Source organism: Xenopus laevis, chromosome 6S (assembly GCF_017654675.1).
Source record: "Xenopus laevis strain J_2021 chromosome 6S, Xenopus_laevis_v10.1, whole genome shotgun sequence".
Classification (NCBI taxonomy): domain Eukaryota; kingdom Metazoa; phylum Chordata; class Amphibia; order Anura; family Pipidae; genus Xenopus; species Xenopus laevis.
In genome coordinates, this window is record NC_054382.1 from 29,909,627 (window position 1) to 29,922,507 (window position 12,881).

Consider the following 12,881-nt stretch of genomic DNA (forward strand, 5'->3'; position numbering starts at 1 on the left):
CGACCTTTTGTCTTTGCAAAACCTTCCTAACTGCTAGGTGATCTTTTGTGTAACATTTACAATGGGTGTGATCTAAGATTCTGGTACTGTGCACTTGTGATTAGTGCCCTGAGATTTCTGAAAAAAGTGGAGAAATGCTATGCATGCCACGCATAGTGTGGTGCACCAAGAATAAGCCACACTATCAATTACAAGCTACACCTAGGGGCCTATTTATTAAACCTCAAATTTTTCTGGTCTAGTTTATAAGGGGGAAAAAACCTCAGATTTATTACACTCCAAAGATCCTAAAAATCCGAAAGTACTCCAGCTAAAACCTAAAGGCATGTAAAAGTCAATGGCAGTCAATGTTTTTTGCCTTCAGATGTTTGAAGGTGTCAGGCTGTTTGATGCTGGTTTTCGTTTGATAATCTGAATAATTTGTGATTGTTTTTATATTTATTTATATTTTAATTAGCTCCCTTTTCTTCTTTCATCAAGTTTACTTTTCGTACTATCCAATTCCTGTTTGACTTGCACTTTGAGAAAAAATATAAGCTGTATCTGAAGCTGTAGGAAATGCCAATGTTGCACATTATGTATTATACAGCATAGAGAAGTAAAGAGGAGCAAAAGAAAACTCCAGTATTACAAATAAAAATTTAAATTATCGTATCCTGCCTGATGGGATGCCATTTTGCAGATTTAAATGAGTAGAGGGTTGACAACCCTCCACATCCCTCCAAACTTCCAGCATTGGATGCCCCTGAATACCATAGGGGAAAATGTAGGGGCAAGATTGAGAAGGTATTTAAAGATGGGGATACCTTAGTTGTTTAAAAAAGGTGTTTTCTGTGTATCTACCAGTTGAAGAATTTACCAAGTAATGCCTTAACAGTGCTTAAAATATTATTTTTGTCACAATAACCTCCTAGGTTGTTTTCCTGGCCTCAGGAGCCTGTAGCACTACATACAGTATATCAAAAAAACCCTATTGAGATGTAGTTTACTCAGTTGTTGGGATGTCAAGTTGCATATCCATGTTTTTAGTATAAGGCAGCTGGTGTAAGTAAGGGATATTTACTGCAGCAGCTGGAAAATCTCAGGTTGCAACCATTAGTATTAAGTAATCCATTACAACTGACAAACCTTAGCATTATTATTAATTGCTTAATTTAATGTTTTACAGACCTATTATGTTGAAATATATTGCACAGAATCACCAAAAGCATACAAACAACATACACAAGATGGTGAATAGTATATACTTGTGATCAGTGCAATTTAGTTAATGCTGCCTGTCACAAACCAACAGTCAAGCGAGTCTGAAAGGTAATTATTACTTCCATCACATCTGTAATTCTTATTGTGAAAAATCTAGTCCTTACAATGACTGTCCTAATGATCTTAAAAGGCTCAGCAGACCTTTACATGATTTTTGGGGGCCAATCCATTCATTGAATTTAGTTAAGAAGAATAAGCCACACGTATTAGTATTAAAATTGAACATGGTGTCTTGCAAATAGTTCATTTGATGACTCCAAAAGATAAAATTCAGTTGACTGCTTCAAGGGGGCAGTTCATTGTTGATATAACTTTCAGCTTTTATTTGAAAGCGAGTAAATAAATTAAAAGTCAAATCTATGATTCCCATTATCGGGGGGGCTCTGGAAGACTAGTCATTGAATTATATAACTAAAGGACTGCCTTGTGGTTCCATAGTTTATAGAAAACATGAAATTTCCACCAGTTACCTTGAACCAAGAGTTATTATAGTGTTCCTGAAAGAGTTGACAAAGCCAGTCTATCACACCCCCTTTTTCAGTAGCACTGTATATCATACATTGCATTCATACAATGGTGCTATGCTCCTTCGGACTATGAGGAGATTTAGAGGGTTCTTATTCTGCCGTTAGGATCCAATTTTCGACGATTTACAAATCTTATCCTTTACAGAGGAGGCATACCGTGACTTCTCATTCACAAATCCATACACCCACTTGGTTTCCCATAAAAGAGTTATATGGCCACTGGCACCAGGAAGTCCAAGGGGGTAGCTGCTGCTGACCAACCCCATAGGGAATTGTTCCACTGTGGATCTCCATGCGAAAAATGTTGTAATTACAAACACCCACACACCTTTATACTTAAACCACAGGCACGCTTGGGTGGTGTTTGGCTGTAGCCAGAATACTTTGGACAGTTGCAGTTTAGGCATGACTAAAATTACAATGTAAACTAAAAGGAAACACACTTACATTGAGTATAAGTATAGTAGCCTTTTAAATGATCAGTGAACCCATCAGTTGTGTAAACAAACCCAAAGGCCTCCCAGATTTACATATCACAATCTGTTTTAGAGATTAAATCATGACACAAATATCTTCCACAGAAACAAATCAGGGTACACTCCTCTTAATAGGCTGGGTGATGATAAATGTTAATTGATGTAAAGTAAAGGCCCCCATACACGGGCCGATATAAGCTACCAACAGACCGAGTCGGCAGCTTATTGGTCTGTGTGTGCGCCTATCCGACAGACTCCCCCGATCTATATCAATCTTGATTGGGCAGGTTAAAAAATCCCGTAGCATCTGTGCGGCCTTGTGGTCCCGCGATCTGACCACCCGTATCGCATCCATTATGATCCGATTGTTGGGCCCTCAGGCCCATGATCGGATCAGCCGGATATCACCTACTTCAATGTGGGCATATCAGGGAGAGATCCCCTTATTTTGTGACATCGCCAAACAAGTAGATCTCTACTTCTATGGCCACCTTAAGTTTTAATATCCTATAGAATGTCACAATTTTTATAGCTTTTTTTTTAAATTAATGTCACTTAATTAATGGGGGAGGTGTCACTAACCTGGCAGACAAAACGGAGTTAGCCCAGATAATGGAAACATAAAAACAGGAGAATAGAGTGAAGTTGGGTAAGAGTAATCAAAAATCCCCTGCAATATGCAATAAATGCATATCATTTGCCCTAATATGTGAGAAATTATAAGCAAATTATTCATTTCTGTTCTTGTGACTAGTTGTTCTCCATGTGCATTTTACACTTTGCACATTGCAGTGCATTAATAAATAAGTTTTTGTGTGCATAGCTTATGCATGTGAGTTCCTTTAAAAAACTTTCACTGTTTTATTGATCATTTGATCGCTTTTTGTCTGTTTTCAGCCCACCTTGACTTCTCTAGTTCTTTCATTTGGTTGCTCTTCATATCCTTCCCCTGAGAAGCCATGTTCCAGTATATTGTACAGGTTAGAATTATACAGTACAGTATCTGTGCTGTTATACCAACAGTTCTACATGCATAGATGGGTGCTGAAAACATAAAATAATAATTTCAATAATTTTTTGTTTTAAGACAATACAATTGTGTAGTATGAGGTATGTAAATAACCTCTATTTTAAGAAGATTTCTACTACATAAACATAAACAGACTCACCTAAATATAATAAACACCTTTAAATAATTAAGGCAAAGAAATAAATATAGAGTACCAAAATACACAACCATTTAACACATGTTAAGCCTCATTTACAATTGTAAGGTGTATTGCTAGGCACAAATATTGGCACTGAATTGCACATGTCAAGCTACTGAAAAATACTGGTGTGCACCATGCAGCAATAAGCGTTGGGTACATATTTGGGGTGCAAGGCATTTTGGCACAGGGAAGCCCTGTAATTTACACATGCCTTGACAGTATGTATTTCAAGGGTTGCCTTTGTGTTTTGTTTTGAACTACCTTTGAAAATAAGCCCTTATGGGTTATACGTTTTACTTTAGACACTATGCAGTTGTCCCAGTTAGCCAGTAGGCTGGCATTTGTGTTGTCATGCCATGGAGGGCATCTTTTGGCTTTCAACCATGAAGCAGCCTAATTCCAACATTTTAAGAGATAGCTTTTAGTTGATTTGGAGGACTGGGTAGGTGGCTTTCATAATTCCAACAGCATATTTGGTCTTCATTGTAGTTGGCAGCTTATTATATGTATTGGGAGGCATTAATCACTCACATTTTTGCTAAAGAGGAATCCTGGCCTACGAGGATAGCTTGGAACTACTGCCTGGTTTTGGAGTAGTGGAGTGGTATCTTCAGGGGTTCCCACGGTTGTCTGTGTAGTGCAGTTGTAACAAAAGTATAGGACATGGGGCACTGCTGCCATGAGGCGATTTAAGAAAAATTCCTTATGCCCTCAATTGCGCTCTCTTCTCTAGCAATACAGCCCCGCTTGCTCTGCTCCGGTGCTCTGAAAAGTAACAACAGGCACAGGCATCTAAAAGGCCACTACATGGCAGCAAAGACCCTTGGAATGCCTCTGAATAGGATGCAAACTTCACTCTCATGGTGAATACCGGAAATGATACCTGAAAACTTTTCAGAGCTGTTGCATCTGATTTGCACTAAAAGTTTGAACCCAAATGCAGCATTTTTGATGCATTCCAGCTGTAGATGCGTCTGGTTCAACTCCCCCTGCTGACCACAGTGACTAGAATTATGGGTCAAAAACATAGCAATTGTGCCTGAAATTACACACTGAAGTTGCAAATGACCCATGTAGTGTGTTGTGTTTGAGACATATCCAAAGAAAGAAATCCAGTAGCACACTTGAATTGATGCCAAATCCGTAGTGATTTATTTAGCCTATATATAAACAAACAAGGGCAACATTTAGGGCCCTACTTGACCCTTTATCAAACCAAGCTTGATAAAGGGTCCAAACGTTGCCCTTGTTTGTTCATATATGGGCTAAATAAATCACTACGGATTTTGAATCAATTTAAGTGTGCTACTGGATTTCTTTCTTTGGATGTATCAGTTGACCCAAAAAGCAGACGAGGGTCTTCCAGTTTAGCACCTGAAACCTACATAGGTTTTAATGAGGGTAGAGCACTCCTAATTACTACTATTGACTGTATTTGAGACATATGTGAAATGTTCAGTCTCATTTTTAAATAAATATCTTAACTGTAGGCATGTTCAGGTTGAGTTTGCTGTTATATTCTGAATAAAAGACTGGTAGTTTGGGTTCTGGATTGCACAAAATAGTTTTTTTAATGAACATTCAAATATAATGTGCTAATAAAAATATCACAATGTAAAAATATACGACAAATACTACATATTTATTTTACATTATCTACAACAAAAATATACAAGGTGGCAACCTACTTACAAACTGTAGGAAAATACTTTCATACATATAAAAGCTATACAACAAAATGCACTGTACAGATGAAAATCACATTCAGAAAGCTTTCAACCCTTTTAAAATGACACAGGCAACATACATGAGTTTTATGGCGATTCACGTCACAGTGGTAGATGTTTGCAGAACTCCAGGAACAAATAAATATGTTTGCTGAATTTTGTGTTTTTATTGAATCTATCCCTATAGGAATCAACCACCCCACATGATATATTTGGTCAACCATGGTTTTTGACAAATTACCAACCATCCCTGTTTGTGAGGTGTATGAATTTGTAGTCTGAAAATGACAATCTGGCTAGATTAGAGTTGAAAATCTATTTATCGGGACTGTTGATCAGTTGACTGGCAGGGGTCACACTCTACTATACTTTTCTTTCAAGGCAAACATTTAACCCAAAGAATTAGAGAACTTTTATTTCACCAATGTATTTGAGCACATTTTACACAAGACATCTCGACAAATATTAACATGTACGGGTATCAGCTGATGTGTTGTTGACCATCATTTTTCTACAGAAGGGAATTGCAGCACATGACTTCCCAGTAGTGGAGCAGATATAAAACACTTACCCCAATAAACAATGGCTGGGAAGCCACAGTTGCAAATCCCTGCATTAGAGGAGAACTATTCCCATGTACAGTGCTTTTGTCAGTAAATGGGTGTATTGCTTTCTTTTTGCACTAGAAATCTATCTAATCTGCCTATAGCAGACCAACATTTCCTCCTCTGTTGATAACCAGATGAAAATTGGAGTTATTAAAAAAAAAAGCAGTTAATATATATCAGCCCTCAATTTTATTAATAAATATAGGGGAATTATTGTTCAACGCAATATACTTTTCTGCCTAGTTTAAAAATTATTGGTAATATGCAAGTGTTATTGCTTTAAATGTGTTTAAATAATCTGAGAAATATTTTTCCCTTTAGCAACCAATTCTGTCTTGCCACAAAATATTCGAGCACACATGTATAAGAACCATATAACAAGAAGAGAGACTTTATATAAATTATTCTAAGATACAATTCTAGTACATAGCTTGTTTGAACCTGTTTGAAGCACCTTTTACTTTTCAGTAAAAGTATTAGACACAAAACTTCTTTATATTCTCTGGAAAAGATACGTCAGTCCTTCAAAATAACGTGAGACAAAATAGGATGAAAGTGTTATTATCTGTGTTCTCCATATTAATAATCTTTGTTACAAAAAAAAAACCCAGGTTTTTCATTTCCAAAAGAAATGACAAAGTCAGTCTTTTGGAGACGTACAGTCATAAGAATCAGTTCAAAATTGAGCATCTTTATTTCTAGCTAGGAATGTGCTTGGACATCTTGATTAGTCTTTTCTTATCACGGTTGTGGTGGAAGTGATGATGTTGGTGAGAGTGAACGGGTTTAATGGGAGAAGCTCCTTGGTAGTTATGGCTGGATTCATTGTGCTGTCTGGTGTATCTCTTGCACTTGCAGGAAGTAACCACTGTGACTTTGTAGGTTCTAGTAGTGCCATCCTCACACTGTAACTGGATACGCTGAGTGCGGGTCTTGTCATTGACACATCTCCATTCCTGGGAACTTCTTCGACTCCAATATTTCAGCCCGTAGCCACCCCCGATCCAGTTGGGCAAAATAGGAAGAGGAAGACACTCTCCAGCACAGACCAGTTCTTTCAAAGGCTGGATACTGGTGCACTGTCCATCCGAGATGTACTTGGTAGATCTCAGCTCTCTGCATCCAACCTGATGGTGATCTACCAAAGAAAAAAAAATATCCATTTATCAACAGTATAAGACCTTTGTTGTTATGTCAAAACATAAAATGCATGCAAGATGTTTGCATTAATATATGTATAGTATAAAGCAGGAGTTCTCTGCTCAAGTCTAAGAACACTAAGATGATTTCTAGTTAGAATTTTCACTGATGCATACTTTATCAAACTGTTGGGAGTTTGGTGACCTTTTTAAGGAATCGTGGCCCGTGACCTCATGCAAATTTAAAGGTCAGAGACCACATCATGACCTCATATTCTTATACATTTAGCTAAATTTGACTAACATCACATGACAGGGCCATTACTATTGCAAAAACTCGGGAACCTACTCTTGCTGATTCTATAAGGGAATAAACATTTCTATGTCTTTAAGAACCAATCCTTTATAACAGATATAATGCAGAAAAAACAATTCTAAATTACATTTGTTGTTGCTTATACTGTAGGAACTAGGAAATTTAATATCCCTGCCCATCATCCCTTTTGAGGATATTTGACACGCCCTATGGGTTCCTGTCCTCATTATTTTTTTACATGGAACCTGAGATGTGCCCATATGCTAAGGAAACAAAATAAACGACAGGGCACTTTGCTAAGAGAGTAAATGCTTATGGGAGAAGTAGACTGTGTCAAGTACATTAGTCCATGTCAAGACATCCGTCAAAACAACTCTTTATAACAGGGAAAAGCCTCTTGTATCTTCAAATGTTTGGCCTGATGTCTTGAGTGAATATTATTGTGTTTGCCTGAGTTATGGCAGGTTTGGAGGGTTCAGGTTTCTCTAGCCAATTCTGCAAAACCATAAATTTCAGGAGACAATTCCTCTCCTCCTCAAATTCAGGGAGTCCAAATACGTTTTTTATAAACTTTTAAGATGAATGTGCTATGGGAATTAAGCCAAATGTAGCTTCTGTTCATCTAGATCCAGATATCCTCCCCCCCCCACGGCCCCTTCAGACAACTAAAATTGGGATAAAGCCTTAGGCAAAAAGAGGGTGGTGGAGGTTTCATTAGAATGTGCTTATGTTTACATTAGCCAGAGGCTTCCAGCTCATAAGTGCTCAGCCAGGAAGTAAAAACAAATGCTGGAACTAAATCAAAGTGTTTCATGTCTAGATAATACTTTAAATTGCTGAAGTGACACAGACAGGTGAGAGTGGGAAGAAATATAACAATTAGCCAGTTTTTCCTTTGCTTATCTGCAGGGGTTGACGTAGTGATTTTTAGGAAGGTTAAGACAGATTCATATATATGTTCTTCTTTTCTGGGAGGAAACTCTTCAGGGGAATATATTAAGTACTGTTAAGGGGAGATAAAAAAAGAAGCAACTTCTAAACATGTCCATTTTAAACCTATTACCTTTATTAGGGAATTATGAAAATAAATACTGATTTCATGTGCGTCACCATTTGCCAATACAAAAACCTTTTTATGCATTGATTTCAATTAAATTTACATGTAAGAATAATAAGCATTTGAAGTCTGTTATGATAAAATGAATGGAGGTGTTGGGGGTTAGTATAATTTTATAAGGCAACATGATTATAAAAGGCAGTTTTGTTTTAAAGGTGATCTGTGATTTCTAAGCCTTTCTCATTGCCTCAAATTTTTAACACTGCATATATATAATATATAATACACAAAAGCCATGAATTTCCTGTAAATTATATCCTTATAAACGGTGGGTTCTGATGTCATCAGTTATAAACGGTGAGTTCTGATGTCATTTCTATCACATGACTCACTGAAACTTGTGTATTATAATAAATAAACCCCCAGTTGCAAAATATGAGGATATTAGAAGTAACTTATAATATCCTTATATTTTACAAGAGGGGGTACTTTATTCACTGTATAATAAGTTCTGCAAAGTTTCACATAGATGCTAAAAGTAATGCATATTAAGCTAATTAGTATGCCGTTACCAAAAGGGCTAAAAAAGGCAACTTTATGGCAAAGTGAAAAGTCTGTTGTATGCTTTCATACAGCATGTAGTGTACAGTTCTTTCTTTTATTGTGCCTGGCAAATATAACTGCCATCTGCTGCAACTCCCTGCATCCTCAGACAATAGTTGGCTATGGATGGAGGGGGCTAAGATTTACAACCGTAAAAATCTATGCATGAGAAAAATAAATTATATAGCTTTTTGTAACACATCATACGCATAATTGGTTCCCTAGGAAAATGACACAGTTATGATTGTTACACTTAATGCTCAAAGGTTCAGTCATGTATTACAGACCTTTCTGTATCTGACAGCCATGTACCTTATTGACATGAGCTTTGAACCACTTTCAGGCACAGCCTATGTTTTATCTGTAAAGAAGAGGCAAAACGTCCTCTCTTATATTTTCCTTTGCCTACTGAATCACATATCAGTATGTGAATATTGAAAAAAAAACTAGTTTTCATGTTTAATGTGCATATTTTTTTTGTGGGTAAACAATAAAAAACCCAATAAGTTTCTGTTCCAGTTTAATAAGATAACACCTAAGTGATAGCAGCTCTAAATCACTGGAAGATCCCAAGCTGCATGATATGTTACAGCAGCCACAAATCCCTGGGTCTCTAGCTCTTCCCAGCCATGTACATTTAATTACTGTAGAATGCACATATAGACACTGTATCATTTCCACTGCATCATACACAGAGTCATTCACCATGCACATACCGCTATAACATTGTGCTTATATACCCACTGCACCATGCCCAAATATCTACTGTATAATCACATACTGTATGCCCACAGCTTAATTTATACAAGTTGTATGATTTATGCCAGGGATCCTCAGCCATTGAGGATGGTGGAGCTGTAGCAGCAGATGGTACATATATCTCATTTATTATATCCTTTGGAATTGAGACACAGCTTAATGATAAAGACTGGGCAATAAGCTAAAGGTGTATAATTAAAAGGGTATTCATAATGGGCAGGGGTCACAGTATAGGGAGAGTTTCCCTTTGTGAGGACAAAATAAGAAAAAATAAGTTCATTTATAAGAAAATGCTCAATCAAGTATAAAAATAGAATTTTCAGTATGTTTTTTTCCACCACAAACCAAAATGCCCATAACGTTCAGAGAAAAGACTCATCTTAGTAACAAATTGTAGAGCTGGATAAGTTTAGGTTAAACCCATCCCTGCTGGAGTAATATTACCTGTATGGACCATTTATTTTTATCTATTACATATCTACTCTGATTGGTATGGAATAGACAAAGTAGACTTTAAAGAAAGAAAACATCACAGAAGTGACATGCCCTTAGCTTTATCATTCATATCAGATCCATCCTCTATGTAAAAACAGTTATTCCAATATGAAAAGACAGATCCTTGGGAAAGCACAGCATAAGAGGTAGCTGTCAGATAGATGTCTTATCTGACACTTAGATGATTACTAAGCCATGATATTGACCTGCAATGGTGCTCACCAATGCAGTATATTCTGCAGTTATTTCATAGCCATAATGAAAACAGGAATCACTAAGGTAAAAATAGAGCGAAGTAACTTACTTGTTCTGTCCAGTGCAGAGTTTGCAGCATTTCTTCCTCCATTTCTAGCCTGATTCAGGGTGCTGCTGTTTGCACTATCTTGGATATGTTTATCCACGTGGGAATACAGGATTTCTGTAGCGTCATTCTTAAAAGACACGCAGCTTTCTATGAGAATACACGCAAGGTAGAGCATGCAGCACTGGAGCCTTGAGACAACCATGGTTAGCTCTGCAGAGTCCCTGTGAATTCCTCTTCTACTTATTACTGTGAACTGCCTTGCTGATGTCTTCCCTTTATATACCCGGGGGGGGGGGGGGATTGGCATTCATTCAGGTGTCAATTTATGGAGAGAGAGCTGAAGAATGAAAAGCTCAGGGAAATGGTGGGAGGAGTGTGAGATGTAGAAGAGGGAAAGCCCTGCAGTGCAGAAGGAGTTGGATTTCTCCCTCAAACACACACAGTAAGGAGAGGGAAGAGGCAGTTACAGGGCACTACGTGCGCACAGTCTGCAACACAACATCTAATTCTCAATGGAATGAATGACTCCCAGTCATAGAGGTATTTTAAATACCCAGTTCACTGTAGAAAGGCGTTTAGGCTTCTTACTTTAATTTCTATCAGGGATGGGCGAATTTGACCCGTTTCGCTTCGCCAAAAATTCGCCGCCGGCGAAATGTCGCAGACGCCCATTAAAGTCTATGGGCGGCAAAAAAATTATTTTGTCGCGCGTCTCTTTTTTTTGACGCACGTCTCCATACAAGTCTATGGGCGTCATTTTTTCGGCGAAACGAGGCGAAAAAATTCGCCCATCCCTAATTTCTATTCATCCAAACCTAGACAAGGAGTGGTCAGAAGAACAGGAACCCAGCGATGATCCTGTGTTAGCTCCTTGGGGCATAAGAATGTCATTCTGCCTCCATGCGCCTCGGACAACCATCCTTCTAAATTCTGTGGCATCGGCACAAACACCTGCAAAAGTATATGTGACACTAGTGTGACTACACGTGATTAGAGCCATTTGTGATGTGACAAACATTTCTAAGTAACATCATAAAGTTTTGTCTCAAAGATGAAAAATACCCATTAGTCCAGGGATGTCCAACTGGTGACCCCCTTTTTTGCCCCCATATGAAAGTCTGCTTGCTGTGATTTCAGTACTGAAGTATCAGCACTGAGATTAAATGGCCGCTGCATTGTTTACACTCAAATTCAGACAGTAAACTCCTGTATTGTTCACACCTGTAACACCTCTATTATTCACACCCCTAACACCCTATACTGTTCACAACTCAGACCCAGATTGAAAGTGCCCACATTGTTCACTTAACAAAAGTGGTTTAAATAGGTGCAGTTTAAAGGGATGTGGCCACCACTGGCTTCTATTATCGGCCCTCCACCATGTCGGACAACACTGCATTATTCAATGTGTAATTTCCATTTGTTATTAGAGATTTTACTGACATGCTGTTGAGTTTCTGACCAGACCAATGAGGTCCAATGACTTACTGTATATGTTATCTGGAAACCCATTATCCAAAAAGCTCTGAATTATGGAAAGACCATCTCCCATAGACTACATTATAATCAAATAATCCAAATGATTTCCTTTTTCTCTGTAATAATAAAACAGTACCTTGTACTTGATCCACACTAAGATATAATTAATCCTTATTGGAAGCAAAACCAGCCTATTGGGTTTATTTAATGTTTACATGATTTTTTAGTAGACTTAAGGTATGAAGATCCAAATTACGGAATGATCCCTTATCTGGAATAACCCCAGATCCCGAGCAGGTCCTATACTTGTATAGATAGATAGATAGATAATAGACAGACAGACAGACAGATAGATGATAGATAGATAGATAGATAGATAGATAGATAGATAGATAGATAGATAGAGATAGATAGATAGATAGAGAGAGAGAGAGAGAGAGAGAGAGAGAGAGAGAGAGAGAGAGAGAGAGAGAGAGATAGATAGATAGATAGATAGATAGATAGATAGATAGACAGACAGACAGAGATAGATAGATAGATAGATAGATAGATAGATAGATAGATAGATAGATAGATAGATAGATAGATAGATAGATAGATAGATAGATAGATAGATAGCAGCAGCAGCCGAGACTGAATGGTGTCAGATCAGACTGCAGCGTCACGCCTGGATGGGGAGAGTAGTGAGACATAACCGAGTCTATATGAACACATCAGCTTGTATACTGAGCAGCCAGTCCATCCAGACTGAGCAAAAACACAGCAAAGGAGGGAAATAAAAACCCCAGAACTGTTTGCTAAGTAAACATATTTAACATCTGTAACCTTATGATCTTTGTCTAGCATTGGAAAAATGTTTAGTACTAAGTGACCTCAAATCCAGCAGGATAGACTTCATTTCCTATGCTTAGTCTAAA

The 12,881-nt window shown here is 37.7% G+C and overlaps 1 protein-coding gene across 1 annotated transcript; it reads right to left on the minus strand.

Annotated features, from left to right (window-relative positions):
• Nucleotides 1–6,510: 6,510 nt before the first annotated feature.
• On the minus strand, nt 6,511–10,717 carry sostdc1.S (sclerostin domain containing 1 S homeolog). The gene is given in 2 exon segments (NM_001087448.1): nt 6,511–6,950; nt 10,486–10,717. Coding segments are annotated over 2 exon segments (642 nt in total). The 5' UTR covers nt 10,688–10,717.
• Between the last annotated feature and the right edge of the window lie 2,164 nt (nt 10,718–12,881).